This window comes from Cyprinodon tularosa, unplaced genomic scaffold (assembly GCF_016077235.1).
Source record: "Cyprinodon tularosa strain WSP-4 unplaced genomic scaffold, ASM1607723v1 ctg120, whole genome shotgun sequence".
Classification (NCBI taxonomy): Eukaryota; Metazoa; Chordata; class Actinopteri; order Cyprinodontiformes; family Cyprinodontidae; genus Cyprinodon; species Cyprinodon tularosa.
The window spans coordinates 2,084,642-2,106,833 of record NW_024038004.1 but is presented as its reverse complement, the minus strand read 5'-3'; the positions used below and the strand labels follow the sequence as shown (position 1 = coordinate 2,106,833).

Here is a 22,192-nt window from a genome sequence, read left to right as displayed (position 1 = left end):
GATAAATTTGCCCATCTTCTATGTTTTTTCTCTCTAGGTTGGGGAGATCACCAAGATCATGAAGGCTTACATAAACATGATGGTGAAGAAGCGTTGTAGCATCATGTCCGTGACCAGCGTGGCTAGTTCCTGGGTCAGGTGATCACCAAACCACGGTCCTCTGTTCATCCATCCAGCTGCAACAGGCCCCTTCATCGGCCATGTTAGAATTATGTTCTTGATGATGGCGAATGCAGCAGCCAGTAAACCCAACAGTTGATTCAACTTAAAAAAGCTGTCCAAGGCTGAAAAGGTAGACATGGAAAAGGAAGCCAAATAAAGACTCTTCTGGCCTGAGTTCTCCTTGGGAGAAATTTCTGGGCATGACAGAGGAAATAGTCAGTTATTTTGGACTTTCACTTAAAACACCCCACCCCAGCTGTAGTAACGTATGTAGAAGTCCAAGCACACGACAAACTGCTTCCATTTTTTTCCTTTTTACAGGCAAAACAAAAAGCACAAATAAGTCCTTCACTCTTATCCAGCTGTTCACTCACTCCTCTGATTTTTTCTCTCTCTCTTTCACTTCATGTTCTTTTTATTCTTACGGCATCTTATTTCTGTTGCCATTAAGCTGTAGGGTTTTACTCTTATTCTTGCTTGCTTTTTAGATGTTGTTTCCAAGATTTTATCTTTAATGTCAGCAGTATTACTTTCCAGTAAAAGTTTTGATTAATTGTCATTATTCAGGGGAAACTGTCCCTCATTGTGCTCACTCGTTAGCGCCACCATGTGGCCACAAGGGACACACGGCTTCAGGAAGTGGCTCTGAGTTTTTATGAGATCCAAGGTTGTTTTAAGGGAGTCTGCTTGGCATTGGGAGTCTGTGCAAGGTTGGATCCCTAAAGAAACTAATATCTATATATGTGAAGATGTAACACAGCCTGCATAAATCTGTATAGTCACAAATATGTACACATAAACTAAACTAATGTATCATTTTATATGAATTGCACTCACTGCAAGTATTTTTTTTCTTATTGTTTTTGATGGCTGTTCCACTCTAAAGCCTAAAGATGACATACCTAACACAATGTGACGCCTGTCATGTGAAATACATGCAATGGATTAGTGTTATATGATGACCACCATATGTGTAAGGATTACGATGCTGATGCTGTGCACCATTCACCAGCTGTGACATTATTGTGACTCACTGAGGAGTAAAAACGAGCTGAAATACAGGCTACAGCCCCTCTGGCTGCTCTCAAGGTCATATCTTCACAGTCTTTGAAAAGTCCACCATTGTTATAATCCCACTTTACCTTGAGCCATAAAATACTGTATAGCCCTATTTGCTCAACCAGTTTTTTTTTTATGCACACTGCTGGATTCAAGACACATGCATCAATAAATTAGAATATAATCAAAAGGATTAGATGTGTGTTTTAAGCTTCCCATTGTTTTTTATTATGTCTTTTTTGGTAAAAGAAAAAACAGTTTCTCTGAAAGCTTAAACAACCTTTTGTATGCGTTGTTGATCAGGCAAAGTAAAACCATGATCTGAATTGCTTATTTTTAAAGGTCAGGCATACTTGCCTTCTCTTTTCAAGTTTCTCTGTGAATTCAATTAGCAACCATATGTTATTATTTTTGTTAAATATCTGCTATAGGAAATCTCCATTTTAAACAACCAGCAGTTTATATTTAGCTCTAATATGCAGAAAACCATGAAACGTTTCATAAAGATGAAGTGCAAATTTCCTTCATAGGAAAAAAAACACAACATATCATTTCCAAGCAAATGAACAGAAAAGTAGGTTTGAAAAACATAACTGTCTGTATTTTAATGTCATTCCGTTGTAAAAACCTAATTATGCTTCTAAGAATGGTATGCATTATTCTACTTCATTAGTTGTTAAAACACATTTTAGGCCCCTATTAAGAGTCATTGCAGAGTAAATGTAGAGCCATTGTAAAGTGCTCTTAATTTTCATTCAAGGCTCCTGCACAGTTTGGACTTGATAAAGTTCAGTGAACCAACAACAGCAGCACCTAAAAAATAGGACTTCAAAATAATGAGTAAAAGTCCAAATCTTTTTTCTCTTAGCCAGGTTAGACACTGCTAATAACCATAGGAGTTGTAGCCCATGTTGAGCATAAGCTCTTAAAGCAGCCTCTCCAGCTGCAGCACACATGTTGTGAATCTTTTCAAAACTCATTAATGCTCTTTGTTTTACAATACTAAGCTACAGTTATCCTTGTTGGTGGTGCAGTTTTTGTTTCTTACAAACAACTTTTCATTAATATGATTGGATTCAGAACTTTTTAGCAATGCTCCTTCGTGACTCAATTCAAAGTTCCCCAGTTTAGGTCCTCACATACAGTTCCCTAATAGCTCCTATGTTCTAATTTTTAGAGAAGCTGAATTTTAGCTGATCAAACTTCTTCTGTAATGACTCTTAAAATAACTTTTGACCACTGAAATACATAAATTAACTAAATTAACCTTTTGATAATCTTCTAATTTATTGAAAAGCATGTGTAAATACTCCAGTTAGTGTTTCCAGTCTGGTTATGAACACTTCAACTTAAAATTTATTGTCAATATTATATATTTACTGTATGAGCCCTCTATATTATCTGTCCTTAAATGTGCTATCTGAATTGCTGCTGTGTGGGTGAGTGTATTAATGGTTTAAAGCTAATGGAAATAAGAAAAAGAGAAGCTGTCTTTAAAAATAAGATGTATTTATATGACCACTTTTTTGCAAGGAATGGTGTTGTATTTGTGAGTTTGCGTAAGGAAACAAAGCATGGGATTTTAATGGGAGGGTATGGAGCCTATTTATTACTCTATGTATTGTACTGTAATGTCTGTCTGGAGGGAACTAAAAACCTCAGCCATTTGAGTTGAACCAGTAAAAGAAATTAGTAATGGTTTTTGATATGGGGCACCAATTGGTAGGAGCGGCAGGGTGCCATTCAAACACAAACCACCTCTTAGAGGATATATGTTGAGGATATGAGTCTGCTTTAGCTCTGTGAGGTCGTGGAAGAGGTCCGTTTAATCTATAATGCATCGCTAACGAGCGTTACCTCCAGTGAGTGAAGCCACCTAAAGCAAAGCCTTAACATTTGGTTCAAATGTTTGGTGCTTTTTGTTTAATATATTCTAACCTAGCTCCTGTGGCAATAAGGGCTTTTTACCCCAAATATGTTTATTCTTAGGCTTTTCACACAAGATGTTTCAGACAAAAAAAATTAAACATATATTTATTACTTCAGGGTCGTGGTGTAAAGGGTTGCAACAAAAAAGATATGTTATTAGAAATTTAAGAATTCCTACAATTTCCAGTTCCCATTTCATGCCATTTCAATGAGTAAATGAAGCATTTAACATTTCATAAGCCTAAAAAATGATATAACGTAAATAATCCTCAACTCAAACAAGTTTCAAGTAACTTAAATTGATCAATTTGATGTCATAGGCCATAGTTTTGGAGCAACCTGAGGGGATCTGTGTTGATAAGATTGCAGATTTAATGTGAGAACTTCACCCTGCAGCTGCTGAAATGTGACCAGCTTGTGGAGTAAAAAGGAACTGGAATTAAATGTCAACAGTATCTGATCCCAAATCTGTCTTTTGAGGGCAACTTCATCAAAGGGCTCCTGTTGTCAGCCGCAGGCGGCCAAAGCTGGGCCCGTCATCCTGCTCTGGTTATTATCATCATTACTGTGAATCAATCATTGTTCTTGTTGGCGGGGGGAAAAAAAGAAAGAGAGAGATGTGCGTGTTGTTTTTTTTTTATTTATAAATGGCTTTACAAAAATCATGCTTTAATAAATTATTGTAAACTGATTTGTTGGAGTCTCATTCGGGATAATTTTAAGATAAGAAAAAGAGAGGGGAGGAAGTTTCAGAATGTTTTTACTCTGCAGACAAAACCTGATATGACATGTTAGGTACAGAACTAGAACATCTCATACTTTAGCCTTGTAGAAAATCTTTATCCAGATACAAACAGCAGCAGTTTGTGCTCCTGATTAATAAAACATGAAGCTAACAGACAATTCATTAAGGAAAAGGGTACTTTATTGGGATTTTAAGTGGTAGACCAACACAAATTTGTGCATAGTTGTAAAAAGGGAGGAAATAGTGAAACATCCTTACGCTTTAATTACAGTTTTGCAAAGCTATGAACTAGTAGCAAAGCTCAGTCAGAAAGGATCTGTTTTTTGTTCTATCCACTGAATCTTCGTTGAATTTGAGTTTGAACTTTGGTCATTTGAAACCAACAATATTCTCAGATTTAAATAATTTAATTGAAAATGAACTGGCAGACCAGTCTAATTGTTTTTGCAGCAACCTTTCAGTATCACCGTGCATTTAGATTCCTCCAATCACCTCATCAGCTCAGGGACTTCCTATCCATGATAGAGAACAGGATCTGAAGCATTTGACTCCAAAACTGAATAGTAATCTGATCGCCATCTTCTGCTTGTTTACTACAGGGCTTGTTGTGAGCTGCAAACTAGATTTCCTTTAAAATCTTACCGACACTTCTGTATATTGCTCATTGTAGAGTTTGTAACTAAGCATCCTGTTGATAGATTCTCCCACCTTAGCTGTGAATCTCTGCAATTCTTTTGATTAATAACCCTTCTTCTCCCTTTTAGATTAACACTCATATCTTGGTAAGTTTGCCATACTATTTCTATTTTAAGGTGACTAATTACTGATGAATCCATCCATTGTCTGAACACCAAGAACTGAGTGAACCCAAGCAAGAACGAGAAGAACTAACCACTTAAAATAATTTTAGAATTTCAGTAGATAAAAAAAAGTCATAAAAAAGTAAGTCACATATGCCATCAAAACATGGCTGGAAATGCAAGCAGTGATCAGCATCATGACGAGGTGAAACAAAATGACTTTTAGGACATGCAAAGTCCTTGCAAGACACCAAGCTGGGATTGGTCACCAACAGTGGTTGGGATACTATTCTACTCCTTATTCCTGGCTTAAACTTCTTCACATCTTTCTCTCGAGCCTGTATTTTGTGTTCCTTGATCCATGCTATTTACTCACTAAAGCCTCATAGAAAACCTGCTGCGGAGAACATTTAGATTTTTTTTGCCAATTTAATTAAACACAGATTGAGTCTAATTAGCTACTAATTGGCTTTTTAGGGTTACGTGACTTTATCCCTTAGCAAAAAGCAGTTTATTCAAGTGTAGCTACTAAAAGTACACTAATTTCATACTTAAAATCAGGCAGTGCACTTAGAGTTTACTTATTCTAAACTATATTTCATATACTTAACAATAATATAGTCAAGTCTACTTGACTATACTATTGTTTACTTTATTGTTTACTAAAGTATACTTTAAGTATACTTTAGTAAACTTAAAAATGTCCCAATTTAGTTTGAAGTAGTATTACTTTAGTTCGTTTGTTCGGTATACTTTATAAACTTATACTTAAGTATTCTTAATAGAATTTACTTCAAGTATACTACTTTTTGCTAAGGGATAGGAATCTGGGTAAAGAAGGATTAACAAAATACAGCTTATGATTTTTTATTTTTGTTTCATGTCTAAAAATAAATTAGCCTAAGTATATTTTTCTTTAAAAAAAAAAAGATTCATAGGTTAATTTTCCTCCTCGATAATTATGCTCTAATTTTATTGTTGTTAAATTCTTGTCCATTTTTCTTTTCCTACCGACTTACTTTGAGTGTTTATTGAATAAATACTCCACCTTCCCTTTTGTCTGCGCTGCGTCACCGTGCGTCACAGCGCTGTTATGTTTCCTTCTCCGCTTTTCTAGTTTCTCCTGTCTTCCAGGCGCAGCCAGCCCGTTCTCGACTTCTCTAATGTGTTGGAAATCTTTTGGAATATAAAGCTCACACATATCAGAAAGTTGGAAAAGTGTGGATAATCTGCGTCGTTGAAGCGGCTGGAAGATGAAGTGTTTGCGGATTTTCCTCCCAGCTCTGCTTCTTATCGCCGGTTTGGCAACAATTCTGGCTGATTCCACACCTGAGCACGGTAGGAACACAGACGTCCGACAACCTACTGATTAACCTCAAATTTACTATAATTTAAGAACAGTCACTTTGATTTATTTATTTTTTTTTGTTTGTTTTGTTATTCCTTTAGATGCCCTCAGTAGTTATATTTTGGAAATATTTTTAAATGTTTTTTACTCAAAAAAAATTATTAATAATCTAGTCAATTAAAATTCTAGACAATTAAATCTAGTCAATTACATTTCCCATAATTTTCTCACAAAATCAAGTTAATTTTGTGCCACATAAAGAAAACAAAGCAGTGGTTTTGTTTTTTTCCATCTTCCAAATAAAACCGATCTATTCATTTGTTTCATTTAAGCTTTATTTAGCTTAATAAAGACATCCGTTTTTTTTTTAAAACATTAGTTTTATAGATACCTGGCTACACCTTTCTGAAGCCAGTCTGTTTACTCTGCTGTCTCCATAGAAAATGTCCCTGGAAGATTAACACTGGTTACAAATATTACCCTGAGAATAATTACAGGCCTCATATAATCCCCCTCTAAAGTTTTCTGCTAATCAAGGGAATATCAGAGCTGGTTTGACTTCTCCTTTTGATCTAAAAGGGTTTAAGCTTTGAAAAGTAAAATCCTGTTTCACTAATTAAACTTTTTTTTTTTTCCCTTTCCACAGTGTGTGAGAGAAAAAATGGAACGAGCTGTGAGGAGTGTCTAAGAAATGTGACTGTGAGTCCAGATTCCTGTTTAGACAATCTAAATCTGGCTCTATGCTGTGTTTTTTTTATTTTATTTTTTGCCTAGTTGACAAATACGTGCGTCTAAGGTGGGGGTATTTTATCTGCTGGCTTGTCTTCCTTCAAACCTGTTGGACTGGTTTAAGGAGTAACTGATCCCTTCCCAACTTCCCCCTCCCATTCTGTGCGTGATTGTTATGCAGCTGAATGTGCAACTGACCTAAATAGTTTCAGATTTGTTGGTTGTTGGAGTAAAGGATCTGTGTATGTTTGTTTGCAGTGCCTGTGGTGCATCAAGACAAAGCAATGTTTAACATATCCGGTGCAGACCATCCTTCCTCCACATTCCCTCTGCCCACTAGATGATGCCCGCTGGGGGCTCTGCTGGAGTAAGAAACACACGCTCACAGATTATATCTACAGAAATGGGAAGCTGTGTAGCTAACTTTCAAGAAGTAATTTATATTACTGCACTGATCTATAGTTTTAGAATATTTTATTTTGAAATACAAACTTCAGAAGATTAAGTCCTTTAATGTAAAATTGCAAGTCAGGATTACTTTGCACTGCTGAATAGATGCAAAAAGGCCCATTTTGTGTGAAATGTTTATTTTAATGAATCATATTTTAACATTTTAACAAAATTCTATTAACAGGTCAGTACCAATGAGTACGAGGTTATTTTATACGTTAGTTTCAAACCCAAGGATTTTTCTTAACTAAGTGTAGGAGTGACCTTATTTATCTCTAGCTTTATGAACTGTGGATGATTATTTATGCTCAACCTCTACTATGAACAAGTTCAAAGTTCAGCTTTCACTTTTAAAACCTTTGTCTAAAGTTTAAACTATATGGTTAATATCACTTTGAGCTTTTGCGCATATTAACATGACCAAATCATCACTAAAGCATCTTTTGTGTTAGTTGTTAAAGGGGAAAATTAATTAGAATTTTCAATGTGTGGTTTTGTTTTTGTGGTCAATGCATTAAGCTGTGGCTTACTTTATATCAGCTTTACCTGCATAATCTCTTTTCTTGCCAACAACAGACTGCAAGGAAGGCACAACTGATTTTGATGGGCATGGGCCTTCAGCTTGTTTAGTATGTTTAAAGCAAAGCAAAGTGAAAGGTGCTGAAATCAAAGAGAGTTTTATGGTGAAAGTTTGCATATTGCTCCTTTAAAGACCACTCCTAAAATATATTTAAAATTCCGGTCAATGTCTGAAAATTTCAAATGTGTGATTAAACAGCAGAAACCCCCCTGTCTAATAGAAGGGTTTAATAGAGAGACACTGGTCTCTATCATACCTTTTTGATTCACCTTTAAACTAAAGTGTCCTTCATCTTTTCAACTAAAACTTTAGGTCACATAAGCATTTATCTGTCACATATCAAAATAAGATCATTTTCCTTAAACATTTGACAACAGATGACCCACATTTGACACATTTGTTATATGCATTTTGGCATACTTTATTTTGATACTCCTTGGTTTTGAAATGCTTCTTTAATTCTCCCTTTTCTCCCTATGCTAATAATCTCTAGACAGTTTTACATTATCTTGCAGGGATGTTTGAAAATAAAAAAAGGCCTGTTGTCTGCGGTGAAGTTTTGCTGGGTCCATGTTAGTGGTTTAAAGTGATGTTTCAGCAGTAATTCAAATGCAAACATGCTTCTGTACATACCTACTGTAAGGGGTATGTTGAGTTAGTCTTTAAAGGTTATTTATGGGTCTGGCATGTAATGGAATGCCTATTTAGAATCTGTCTTCAAAATATTGACAGAATGTTTGATAAAAAAAAAAAAAAGTGGTTTTGAGTTAAATGCAGATTCAAATCTAAAATAGGTTGTTTATATTTCATTTTTTCCCCTGGGTTAATATTGGTTGGCTAAACAGTAGAAAAGGCTCACTGCCGCTCCATGTCTTAGCTCTCTATGGATAATTGATCTCACTGAGGCTGACCAGTGTACCAAACACCTAACGGCTTTTAACCCTCTAAAGATAGTTGGCAGTCAATGACTGTTTTTCACCTGTATATTTTTTTTATTTTTTTTTAGGACATAATGTTCCACTTTAAGTCTACTTAATTCTCCCATAGGGGTTCTATTTATCAAATGTCTTTTACAGACAAGCAGTTAAACTTTAATAAATTGTTTATATAGGTAATTTTCAAAAAGGGGGATAACATAGATAACATTTTAACATAAAGCCAAGCTAGTAGGACCCTGTGCCCTATCAACATTTTTTGAGGATCTGAAACCTGTAATGGTGACAAAAATTAGGAACAAAACTTTTTTTTTTAAAGGTCATTTTTACATTTTAATGTGCATTTTCCCAGAAACAGAATGGAGATGCTGCAATGGGAAATGGAACTTTGATTGTAAAGTTGATGGTTCTGCCTGAATACTGTAGCATATCATTTCAGATAACTGTGTTCTATGTGGAGAAAAGCTAATATAAACTTAATCTAGGTTTTTCACTACTTAAACAGAAAATACCGTGTTGTCTTTCTGTAACAATTAACATTCCACTTTGGGATTAATAAAGTATTTTTGAATGGACACAGCCATGGAGGTCTTCTTATAAAGGTTTGTTTGGAATTTGGTTTATACATCCAAAAGGTTTCACAATTTAAAAAAACTGGTATTTAATTACTATGTTAATAGTTGTTAATTTTAGTTGTTTTTAACCAAAGTCAGTGATGCTCAAGGTGATGGTAAAATGTGAAATTGCCCCTTAGCCTTTTTATTTCAGAACATGAAGCCAACTTCATCTTCACTCTAAATCAGTGGTGTCTGAAGTTTAAGAGGAAATCTGTAATTTATTAGTTTTGTTCAATATTGTAGTTTATTATGGATGTAAATATTCCACAGCTTTAACTGGGAAACTTTTCATACAGAAAAAAACGGCACATTAGGAATTCATCAAAAGCCAACTAATACCATCTTTTTGCAGTAAAAATGCAGCCACATCCCTGTTACCAATCATTTAGTCTGACCACATATTGCGCCTTGCAGCCTTGTGTGTTTTTGCTCAACTTCCTACCATTGTTGCTGACTTCAAAGCGTTGGGCGTATAACTTGCGGCACTCACCTGTAGGGGGATTTCCTCAGCCCTGAACTGTGTTTGGCTCTTAATGCATTCTGCCAAAATGCATTAGGTGCTTAAACCACAAAGGTGTGCTCTGACCTCACAATGCAATTATCTGCATTAAATTCTGCTGATGAGACTGACCCCTGAGTATGGTCAAACGTCTTTGCTCTTTCTTCACATGTGAACTGAGCCGCCACCCTTTTTAATTTGTTACCCCCCACTATATTAGTCCTCACAGTGTTTTGAGGTTTAATGCAAACCTCTGAGCTGGTGCAGAGACATCATGTTGGTGCGATGACATCCCAACTTTTGCTCTCAGGACAAGTGTTGATTACAGAAGGGATCCTAAAGAAGCTAAAGAGCAATGATGCAGTGTCATCACCTTTAATGGTTGTGCCTTCCTGTTTTTTAGAGAACTAGAATTGTTTTCTTTTTTAATTAATAAATAATTCACTTTGGGGAAAAATGTGTTTTATTTGTCCAGCTTTCTATATTGTAGTTTCTTGCCTTAAAACATGACAATAAGGTTTCTAAAAGCTTAAACACCAGAAATCCATGGTGAAAGTTGTTAACTAACTAAAGTGTATGCAAGTGTTAATAGTATATGGATTAATTAAGGAGACTCATACATAACTGGGCTATATATCCTTGTATTTAGAGAGTTTTACTGTAAAATTAAAATGATTGAAAGCTATTTAGAGTATTAAAAACATTTCTGAAATGGCTATTTTAGGAAAAGGCTATCTTTGAGATCACTTAAATAAAATGCAGGTAGGTGACATTGTTGGTGTTGTTTTTTAAAATCTGTTTCAAATTTAAAGATTTGTAACATTTAAATGTTTTTTTTTTGCAGTGAACTTCCAGATATTGATAATCACGCTGTCTGTGCTCGGTGCGGTTCTCATCATTGCTTTCATGGTCTGCCTGTTCTGTTGCTGCAAGTGCGAGAACTTTGGGTAAGTAAATACAGGCTTCATGTGTCCCTGGAAGGGAAGCCATTGTTTTGCTTTTTTTTTTTTCATTTAGCCATGTCAAAAGATTTCAGACACACACACAGACATCTCTGTCTTTAACCATGTCAAAACATGCACCGTGTGTGTGTGCGTGTGTAGACCTTCCAGTTACATATTGGGTTTTGTGGAAGTTTTGTTTCAGATCCCTTTTGACACTATTGTTTCTGCTTCCACCTCTGCTTTATCGTTTTTGGCCTTGCTGTGGATTATGGGAAATTTGTAGATTTTCTTGTGACATGATTTAATCTTTGTCCAACAATAATCTCGTGTCTGTGTGTCAGATCCGGTCGATTTGAGGCCAAGATGATGAGACAAGCCAATAAAAATAAAACCAAGCAGGAGGAAAGGTGAGAATTGATGACAGGAAATGTGATTAAATGTATTCTTGTTCTTTTTATCTCCCAGACATAAGCAATGCCTTGCAGAAGTATCCATTCCATCTTGTATTTTTATACATCAATATCATGATTGTGTTCTGCATAAAATTGGCATTTCATCATATTTAATCACTTTAAAGTTTATTGCTGCAACAATATAAAATCTGGGGATATAGAAAAGTATTTTATATTCTGTTTTTAACATACAAGGTTTAAATATCATGCAGTTTTACATTTGGGATATGTGTGTATTCAGCAAAATATAAGAGCCCTATTTTACCATTATATATGCTTTCTGCCTTATGACAAGAATCATGGTGGAAGCTGTTTCTTTGCTAGTCATGATCTGTATCAGGTTTCTTGCATAACGCTGTGGAGATGAGGAGCAAAAAATGCAAATGTTGTGCTGTAATCAGCCCAAACTGGTTTTCATGCCACGTGACTCCTTAAACTGCTGGGTAGGCTGAAGAATGACCTGAATGGCAGTTTTTGGCTCATGGAGGGATGTTCTGTCTTTACAGGAGAGCAGAGATGAAGCAGAGACATCAGGAGATCAGGCAGAAATATGGTGAGCTTTTCTATCCTAATCACAACAGAATTATCAGCAGACACTGCTTTCTGCAACCCCTTTTGTCAAAAGGATGGTTCTTGGTGTTTTAAAAAATTTTTTTGTACATTTGACAAGATTCTGACTATTCTAGCTAGAACAATGTGTCTAGATCATGCAGAGTCTTTGAATCTCTGTTGCACTTTTCTCTCTTCTGCTTTTGATCAGATTTAGACCATGGAATTGATCTTTGTATAGAATCTCCTGCTCATGTTGCCAAAGAGTATAAATGTTCATCAGACATTTAAATTAGAAGCCTGCCCATAGCATCACAGGTCCTCTACCAAAGTGATCCCCGGCTGTGTATCATTTGGAACTGGGCCGCACAAAAAGAAAAAATAACTTCCATTATGATTCTATAGGGTGTTTTTATAAAAAAAAAAAAATGACTGGATACTCACTGTAAGTAGTTAATAGGCTGTTTTCATGCGCTTTGTTTTAGCGGTAACTTATTTTTAAAGGCATGTTTAATGTTACCATAGCGACCAGAGAGCACTATAATGACAGACTGATAGATAAATATTGTCTGACATACCAGACCGTGGTCCAGAAAAGGTCTTGGGCCACTGCACTGCCATGTCTTAACTAACAAACACATCGAGCTCCACATATAAAATCCTAGAGGAGTTTGACAAACTCAACTTTTTACATTTGAGATGATAAAATCACTCTGTGAAAACACTAAGAATTCTCTCAGAATTCCTCCTAAAAATGAGCTTGATACGAAAATGGGATGTTTGTTATTTTGAAGATTTAGTTACTTTTTTTTTTTTTTTTTTTTAAACCTTAGTCTTGAAGATGGAGTTCCTGATCCAGTGTCTTGACCCAGATTGAATTTACTCTCCATTTCTAATAATTAATTAAACTTTATTGATCTCACATTGGAGAAGTTTATCCCTGCATTTTGGCCCATCCCCTCAGGAAGCAGTGGGCTGCCATTGTGCAGCAGTGTGGGGTTAAGGGCCTTTCTCAGGAACCAAGGGCGTAGGTTTGATTTCAACTTTGGTAGGGACACTATTCTTCAGTTTCATTGGTCCTTTGCAAAAATATGCATGCTGTTTTTTATGCTTAATGTGAGCTTCAGGGCTCATTTTGTTTAAAGAGAACAGCAGCATTTCTTGCTACATTAATACAAATCTTATAAGCACTACATGCACTAGATGCTGTTTATCAATATTTAAAGCATCACTGGCTCTGATGAATGTGGAATTAGGACTTTTTCCACTTTGAAAAGGATTGCATTTAAATTTACCTGCGACTAGGACAGTGTCTGTTTAACCAAATATAGTCTATAATATGTGGATTTATCCTGTGTTTTCTTCTGAAGATAGAGAATTGTGCAGAGGTAAAACCCACTCTTATTTTTTTTAACTAATATGCTCTCTCTGGATCATGCAAAATAATACATTCAAGGGACGGCAAATAAATGTATTGTATTTACATGTGCACTGGAACTATAAGAGGAGCTGACACTGAGCATTTAAAATATTAATATTAGAAGTTGTACATCTGGGCTGTAGTTACTCTGTGTAGCTAATTTCATGTATTTTATCTATGGCTGAAACAATTAATCATATTAACAAATTATTTAAATAATCGTGAACTATGTAATTGATTAATCGTTAACTGGAGTATAGGGCCACTAAAATGTGCCTTTAGCCGACAGAGCGACCCACTTAGAGGAGGAATTATACCAAGATTGTAAAAAATATGTAAACATTTTGCATTTAAGAAGTAAAAAAAAAAAGTTTTTGTCTGTCAATATTCTCCATCCAGAACTCCTCCAAAGGAAACGTTTAAACGTTTCTGTTTCACCTGGTTTCATTTCATAAAAGATCTTCTTTAAGGAGCCTTTGGCTATCTGATTAAAAGATAAACTAAAAGAAATCCTAACGTTGTTAACTTACATTTCTCAAGTTCCACAAATCAAAAAACTCTCTCCTGCTTCTTTACAGAACTCCAATCAGAAGCTTTTGCCTGTTTTATCGTAGATAATATAGTTTTTAATTTGGACTAGTTTCGTAGCCCAATATTCATTTATTTTAGCGTCTTTTTTTTTTCGCGCTCCAAGCACCCGCGCGCGCGCACATACAGTCTAGAAAACACGCAATCAGAAAGAGAGAAGGCGGAACTTAAGGCACAATAATCAGAGTTAAACCGCGCAGCACAGTTGAAGCGCTGCTATGTGAAAGGGACAGGAAAGAGCAGGCAGCTGCAGCTACCAGGCAGAGAAGCTGCGAGAGGAAAAGAAGCGGCTGCTGTATAGTAAATTATAAACATGTTGTTTACATCCAATTATTGGTAGGGACAAATAGGTCCGTCCTAAATTTTGGTAGGGACATGTCCCTATGGTCCCTATACAAACCTACGCCCATGTCAGGAACCCAGAGTGGATGCTGTGGTGATTGAACCGGGTACTTGCAACCTTCTCAGAGCACAAGCGCACTGCTCTAACCACTAAGCCAAGCACTCCCCTTCAACTATATTTAGTTGACAGGAAAAATAAAAATTGATTGAACGCCAAATAGTAGTTCACTCTAATTTACTCAAAGTCTATAAGTAATTAAAAGTTAATCATGAATGAAATGCTGATTAAACCCATTAAAACTATATGGGTGCAATAGAATAGAAAACCCCTTTATTGTCCCACAATGGGGAAATTGTGGTGTTACAGCAGCAGCAAAAGGTTATAGTAGAAGTGGACTGAATGTGGACCTTAGAAAAATGTATAAAAATAACAGTGAGACAGTTAAGAAAATAGAAAAATATTATACTGTACAATGTTTTTTTACAATCTTAATACGTTGTATCTGTAGTATAAATAATCAATAAACAGCTGTGGACATTTTTTTAATAATGGGTATGTGAAAAATGGCAACACCAGAGATGTGCAAAAAAATGAGAGCAGCATGTTATTTAATCAACAGAAACTGTGCAAAAATCAGCATGGATGTAACAACTTATTAAGGTTGTTGGTAACAGTGATGGTTATGGAGGAAGGATCTGTGATTATGCCCCCTGGTGCATTTAGGGTGCATTAAAATTAAAAGTAAAAGATTAAGAAATAATCAGCCTGATTCATTTAAAATTTCTTAACTCAGCAAATGCTCACAAAATGCTTAGAAATGTTAAGATTAATTCTCCTTTTTATTCTATTAAATGAATTCAAGCAAATGTCTTATTTTTTATTTAAAAAAAACACTGAACTCAATTTTTTTTATTTTTTTTGTAGGACTGAATGGGCCAAACCCATATGCAAGATTTTCCTGAGATCCACATGCGGAAGTTTTTAAGCAAAAAGCACAGCTCCTGATTTGTAGCTTTGTCTATCTGCAGTGAATCCAATATCTGATGGAAACTTAAACGATGAAATTTTAAAGAAGTTTTCCGTAGGCAGCCTGCCTTTTGATGATCAAATCTGTTCACTGAAATTGGATACATGGCTGCAACGGGAAGCCAGGAAAGGTTTTTTTTGTTTGTTTGTTTTTTTTTTCTCTGGTTCCTAATACTATTATTATTGTTATTTATTAGTACATAGTGAAATTGTTTAAAATCAAAGTTATTTTAGATTTTAAAGGTAAATTTCTTCTGCCTAAGAAAACCTGTAGGTTCACAGTTTCAGTTGCTGCTGATTTTGAAATGATAATTAAAGTTTCTTTTTAATGACTTTTCTGGTTATCTCTGTTATATCTTACAGCCATAATGATTATAATATTGCTTGTTCCTGTGGGAATTTTTACAACAATTCATAACTAAAGTGGTGTGAAACTGATTCGTTTTAGTTCATAATCATAACTATTTCTGCATAGTATTTTACTGAGGTTTATGTATCATTAATTTACAATTCTATTAAATAAAATATTTTAGACTGCTTTTTGTCTCCTTTCTCACTGAATGTGCTTCTTAAACCTAGTAGTTTGTTAAAGAAAGGCGTTTTTTTTTTAACGAAAGTTGCAGATCCACTAACTTTGATGTTTATTTTTTTAACTCTGGGAAAACCATCTGGGTTCTTTTCTATTTCATTATTCTTGAAAACCTTGACTTACACAGAGTTACACAAATGTAGCGAACAGAAAAAATATAAATGATTATGCAGAAATCCCTAATGTATTAAAACTGATGCAAATAAATGATTTAATTTAACTTGTACAAACTGTATTTTTTTATATAATTTCTCAGAAATTTCAATTAAAACTATTATAATAAAAAAAAAGTCAATTTCTGTCAGTAATTTAAGGGTCCAGGCTTTAAAGGGTTAAATATTCATTTTTATGTTCACAAATATGTGCCACTGTTACTTTTCTTGCACCTTCAAATACAAAGTGCTTTAAATATGAAATTATTACATACTGTTCAATAAATAAGTGTTTTTAATTATCATTATCAATTATCATTTTCATTTGACTGTGCTTTACTGGATACATCCATGTTTGTCAAAGTACACTACTGCCACCTACTGGTTTGTGACGTCACAGTGCGGTATCGGCTGTTGAGCAAGTCCTAATGCTATATCTGGTGTTTGAGAAAACCCATTGATTAGTCCTTGCTGACTGGACTTTTAAGGAAGGCGAATGTAACATTGCAATTTTTTTTATGAATTTTTAAATTCAAGATTGACCAAGAAATTTATATTTGTACAGCTGTTAAACAAATTAGGACACCTTATTAGCTTTGCCATTATATTCAAATTCAGGGGCCTTCAATGTTTTCCAGGCCAAGGACCCCCAAACTGATGGCGAGATGGAGCGGGGACCCCCTAATTATATATATTGTATGAAATTGTGTTATCAGAAAGAGCTACTGTGTGTCACTGAATGTGTGCATTGATGACTGAAAGACATCTTCTGCCCCCACTTATCCGTTTACTACTGTGTGTTGAATTCATGTTAATGTGTATTTAAAGACATTTCGATTGGTGGAAAAAATTGCTGGGGGGAATTTAAAAACAGTCTAATGAAATAAAACTTTCGCGACCCCCATGCAGTACCTCTGTGGACCCCCTAGGGGACATGGACCCCCTGTTGAAGACCCCGTTCTGATTGATCTCAATAAATTGTACTTAACTTACAATTAAATAAAAAAGTAAGATGCTTTTTGATGAGTAAGATGCTTTTTGTTACCTTTTTTTTGTTACCTTTTCTCAGTTTCTTACATCTGCCACGAGGCTCAAAGCCCATTTCCTGTCCCTATGCAGTATTTTAATGAGATTTGATCTGCCCAGGACTTACCACTTCTTAATAAAAAAGGTATTACATTCCTAAAGAAGCTTATCAGTTATGTAAATCTTTGAGTGTTGCATGACATGCATTGCCTGCAACAAGGAAATGAGTAGCATCATTTACTTAGCCTTAAACAACTAAATTTTGTTTTGTACAGCTTTCAGACAGCAACTGAAGCGTAGCAATGAAGTGAACATTTATATTTCATAAAGTGCGGCAGTGATCAAATGTAAACAGTGTGGGAGAAAAAAACATGGTGCAAAAATGCATTAATATGGAACTTCAGAGCATTTCAAGACAAATATGTATGGTGCAAATATGCCGTATTTTTAGGTTGGTAATAGTGTAAAGCAGAGTCTGACTTGACCAAGTTTTTTCAACAGTTCAGCTATCTGGCAGTGGGGAAAAAGCTGTTGCAGAATCTGCTGGAAACTTGGATCGAATGCTTCGAAGCCTCTTCCCAGAGGGCAGCTAAGAGAACAGTCCATGGTGGGGGTGTGAGGGCTCATTTATGATGTTATAGGTTCTCGACATGCAGTGCTGGGATGAAATGGTTTTTATGGAGGGAAGAGGAGCCCAGATGATCTTCTCCGCTGTTCTTAATACTCTTCTTACCTTCCAGTCTGAGGCGCTGCAGCCTCCACACAGTACAGTGAGACAGCTGGTCAGAATGGGCATCCTCATCCTCCTCAGGAGGTACAAGTGCTTCTGTGCCCTTTTGACCAGCGAGGTGGTGTTTACCTACATTTTTTCTGTGAAGGCAGTCCTTTCTGTGGGATTGAGGTGTGGAATATTAATAATAATTGGAATTTATTGATCTCACATTGGAGAAATGAACCTCTGCATTTAACCCATCCCCTTGGGGAGCAGTCAACTCAATGGGGCATCGCTTAAGAAAAAATGTATTACACTATACACAAATATTTAATTTAAAAGAAACTAGAGATACATCAGGAGTGACGTTTCAACTGTGTTAACAGTAAAAGATGCACTTTGGGGGTCTCAAAAAGCTCAGTTTTTTTTTTTTTTGGGCGCGTGATCGAACTTTCTGTATGTGTGCGCGCCCCGAATCCGCGCTCCCGAGATGAAATGACCACGTGACTTCCCCAGCCAATGGTTTACTCCTAACATCGGTCTAAAGAGCGCGTACCCGCAATCGACGAGAACAGTGAGCAGAAGGCGGCAGGAAGACGACAAAAGCCCGGCGTCGGTCTGTTCTGTAAACCCTAACACAAAAAAACAACCGAGATGTCAGAGGAAAAGCCAAAGGTAAGAGGCGGAGGCTTACAGCAGTTTACCGGCACTGGATGCTGAGTCGGGGCTGCTGCAGCAAAGAAAAATTCCTGTAAATGTGCAATCTAGAGGCCTTGGTTTGCACGTTTCTCCAAATTGGCGCAGTGTTAGTTTCGCAAAATGAATGGGAACCCGCACATCTAAACATAGACTCAGTAAGCACCTAAGCCGCTGTATCGTGGTGGAAAATTAATAAACATCCCGTTAACTTTCATATTTTATTTCAGAAGAAAATTGACTGCAGTAAATGTTTATATCTTTCCCTCCGAATCTCTTTTGTCGAAAGGGTCAGACGTTAACTCCGCAACGCCGCATAATGCCGCAGCTGCAGTTAGCGGCAAAATATCGCAACGGCTAATGACGCACCCGTTTAAATGCTAACGTTGGGCTGTTGTGTTTGGTTTGGCTTACATTTAGAAAGGTTCTGGTTGGATCAAACGCGCAACAAAACAAAGCAGTTAGCAACGTTAGCTTGAAGCTAAACTTCCAGTTGATCCCAAAGGACCGCCGGTGTGCTAACCTAGCCTCGAGCTAATTATGCTAACGTTAGCATCGAAAAACACACTCTGAGGCCTAATGTTTTTTCCCAGATACGGCGATGTTGACTCGTATTTTCTTTAATACAGACCCCTATTCATTTGTTTTTTTTATTTTATTGCTCGTAAATTCAACTAAATATTCTGTGGTAGAAGTGGTGATTAGGAAAATATATCGCTCAATAATTTATTTGGTGTCTTCCTTTATGCCACATAATTTACCACACTTCTGTTTCAGCAGCCTTTCAATTCTGATGGTTTAAAAATACAGAGAATATGTCCAATATTTGGTTCACCTGCTTTATTTTTATTACCAGAGCTGTTTCTGATGTTATGTTTTGTCTGCAGGAAGGAGTAAAGACTGAGAACGACCACATCAACCTCAAAGTTGCAGGACAGGATGGGTCAGTCGTCCAGTTCAAAATCAAACGACACACACCGCTCAGCAAACTAATGAAGGCATACTGCGAACGACAGGTAACCTGCAAGCCACGTTCGCTCTTATAATGCCCATTTGATACATCCTCGCAGTCAAACACGGTGGTGGTGGCAGCATCATCTTGTGCAAAGGCCTTTTTAGTGAGGGACTGGGAAGCTGGTTAGAGTTGATGGTGTAGCTAAATATTGGGGGGACTGGAAAAGACTTTGGACCAGGACAGACGGTCAGCATTGCAAAGATGTTTGCAGACAAACTCAAAGACTTGATAAAGTACTGATTTTTGGCTGATGCGTACAAATTACCTACCCTTACACTACCCTGAAGTTGAGTAGTTTTACAAGGTTCTGTTTTTGGAAAAAGACATTTAAATACCTTTGTTGGCATGTATGTGTTTTTCACTTGTTCATTCACTTATTGCTTTGTTCATCTACAGGGTCTTTCAATAAGGCAGATCAGGTTCAGGTTTGATGGCCAGCCAATCAATGAGACGGATACACCTGCACAGGTAAAACTGTCCAAGAACAGCACTTCGTTGGCTTTTTTTTGTAAGGTTTACAGGTTACAGCACATTTAAAACATGATTGTACTTGTTTCTTTTTATTGTTTTGGTTTTTTACTGTTGGATTAAATATGAGGTTTATCTTTGTACTTTTTTACAGCTGGAGATGGAGGATGAAGACACCATAGATGTTTTCCAGCAGCAGACTGGAGGATGCTGCTAAACCCTGGCATCCCCACCTACCCCACAGAAGGCCATGTTCAGACCATGCCCTCAACCACCTTCACCCTCTCTCCCTCCCCATTTGCTCCTGCCAGCTTATTGTTATGACTATTATTATTATTTTTCTCTTTTTAAAAGACATTCTTTGCCTGACGTGTCAGTGCTCTTCAGCTGTTTCTGTACTCTCTTAGTCAGGACTGAGCTTCAGTGTTCTCGGTCTTTGTGGATGACCAGTCAGGACCTTCTCTTCCTTTCTGGTGCTGCAGATTGTAATTGGACCAACGGCTCACCACAGAAACCGTAAAAGGCTCTGCTGGTTTTTTGTTTAGGGGTCACTGTCGGTGGGGCGCGAGAATATTTTGAAGTGGAAGCACCATCTGAACTCGACCTCCTCCTTTGCTTTTTTCTTTCTTTCTTTTTTTTTTTTTTTTTGAACATATGTATTTTAGGTGCTTCATTGTTTTGTACTTTTGCCTCCGGTTTTAAGATAATTTTTTTTCTTTCTGTATCGAAATATCCAAATGGTTGTTAAATTAGTTGTGAGGTTAAGAACAGTACTCCAAAGATCATCTGCTTCTCTTTCAATGTATGTTTAATTTCAAGGTTTAAACATTTTGAGGTGTTGGGTTAGATCATTAGCATTCTGCTCCCCAGCTTCTAATGGAGAACTGTCTGTTGTACAGATTGCCATTTGCTCAGGGGGTAAAATAATTCTGTACTGCTGAAATAGGTTTGGGTTTCGCCTTTTCTCAGTAATATGCGTCTTTATTTTTGCCTATAAAGCCGGTCATGATCAGTCCCTGTGATACAAGCAGCTCTTCTTGCAGCAGGAGTTGGGATTTCCTGAGTACTGTTCTCTTAAGTTCAGCAGCTTCCTATTTGAGAGGATGGACACTCAGCTAAAGCAGAAAATTGTAAGCACATGTCATTTTCTCTGACGTGTTTCCTGCTGAGCTGCTGTACTAAAGACAAAATATGCTCTGCAACGTAACAGAGAAGGTATCTCAGACGACCTCTTTGTTGTTCGAAGTGCAACATGCAACATACATTCATCGCTCTGTATCTGGAGAACAGGAAAGTCAGCCAGTGTTTTTTTTTGTTCGGGGATGAGCTCGGTTTAAAGAGTTGCTTATTTTTGATCCTTTTCTGGTCTGAAGCAAAATCTTTCATCCTAGAGCCAAATGAGTTGGAGCTTAAAAAAAAAATCTACAGTTGGAGCTTAAAAAAAAAATCTACAGAAAATCATGCTGGTTTGGGCGTCCTGTGGAACATTACGGTTGCTTTTGAGGTTTAAAGTTATCAGAAAAGGCAATAGTTTTAGTTTTGCTATAAATAAGCAGGTTTAGTCTCACTTTGAATAAGATTACTAAACAGCAAACCCCCTTTGTGTCCCTCAGCCTGTTAAAAAGCCATTTCCCTTTTATATTAAACTGTTCCCATCTTATTCAGCTGTATTTTTGTATGCGTCCTTTTTATCGGTGGACTAAATGGCACTATCCATTTATTTTAAAATACATATTGGCAATCTGTTATTTAAACTCCTAATTTCCATGTTTAAGTTCACAAATAACTCCTGAACATCCATCTCTCCTCATTGAATGGTGCGTTAGAGAAGTGGTAAGTAATTCATTGTGCACAGATTATTTACTGGCAATGATTGTGAATTTAGCTTCCATCACAGATATAAGAGCACATTTTATCTGTACCTACAAATCGGCTTTCCAATTTTCTTTGCATTTTACCAACTGGGTTTATCTGGACAGAAATCTTTTTGGCGACTGGCTGAACTACACTGTTATGGATGAAGAATGGGGTCCAGGTCTCGTCTTGTTTGTTTCTCTACTGATTTGTACATTATTTGTGGTCTTTTACTACTGTATACAATAAATATAGTTTGGTACTCAGAAATGTTGTTAGTTTCATGTTTATTTAACCCAAAAACAATTTTTTTCTTAGGTAAAAACACTCTCCTACCGAATCTTTTCTTTGATGATTAAAGTCTTTAAAAATTGGCAGCAAATCTATTTTTCAATAATACTCTTAACTGCTTATGTTACCCACTGACGTACAAATGTGAAATGACCACCAGATGGCAGCACTGAATTACTACAAAACTCATTGGGTAAACTACTCTTAAGGAACT

General features: G+C 36.4%; 3 protein-coding genes across 6 annotated transcripts in view; all 3 read left to right on the top strand.

Moving 5' to 3' along the window:
* Positions 1-3,417, top strand: part of myo10l1 (myosin X, like 1) — a 72,633-nt gene extending 69,216 nt beyond the window's left edge. For all 4 annotated transcript variants that reach the window (XM_038273285.1, XM_038273278.1, XM_038273275.1 and 1 more), the window contains exon 43: positions 38-3,417. In XM_038273285.1, coding sequence (XP_038129213.1) covers positions 38-142 — 105 coding nt within the window. In that variant the 3' untranslated portion in view covers positions 143-3,417. The remainder of the gene's footprint in view (positions 1-37) is intronic.
* A 2,368-nt stretch (positions 3,418-5,785) lies between these two features.
* On the top strand, positions 5,786-15,713 carry pttg1ipa (PTTG1 interacting protein a). The gene is made up of 7 exons (XM_038273354.1): positions 5,786-6,033; positions 6,690-6,742; positions 7,031-7,139; positions 10,698-10,800; positions 11,139-11,204; positions 11,756-11,802; positions 15,074-15,713. The coding sequence occupies exons 1-7, from the start codon at positions 5,949-5,951 to the stop codon at positions 15,109-15,111; spliced, it is 501 nt and encodes a 166-aa protein (XP_038129282.1). The 5' UTR covers positions 5,786-5,948; the 3' UTR covers positions 15,112-15,713.
* A 2,461-nt stretch (positions 15,714-18,174) lies between these two features.
* On the top strand, positions 18,175-21,957 carry sumo3a (small ubiquitin like modifier 3a). The gene is made up of 4 exons (XM_038273375.1): positions 18,175-18,329; positions 19,238-19,366; positions 19,762-19,833; positions 19,988-21,957. The coding sequence occupies exons 1-4, from the start codon at positions 18,309-18,311 to the stop codon at positions 20,048-20,050; spliced, it is 285 nt and encodes a 94-aa protein (XP_038129303.1). The 5' UTR covers positions 18,175-18,308; the 3' UTR covers positions 20,051-21,957.
* Positions 21,958-22,192: the final 235 nt, after the last annotated feature.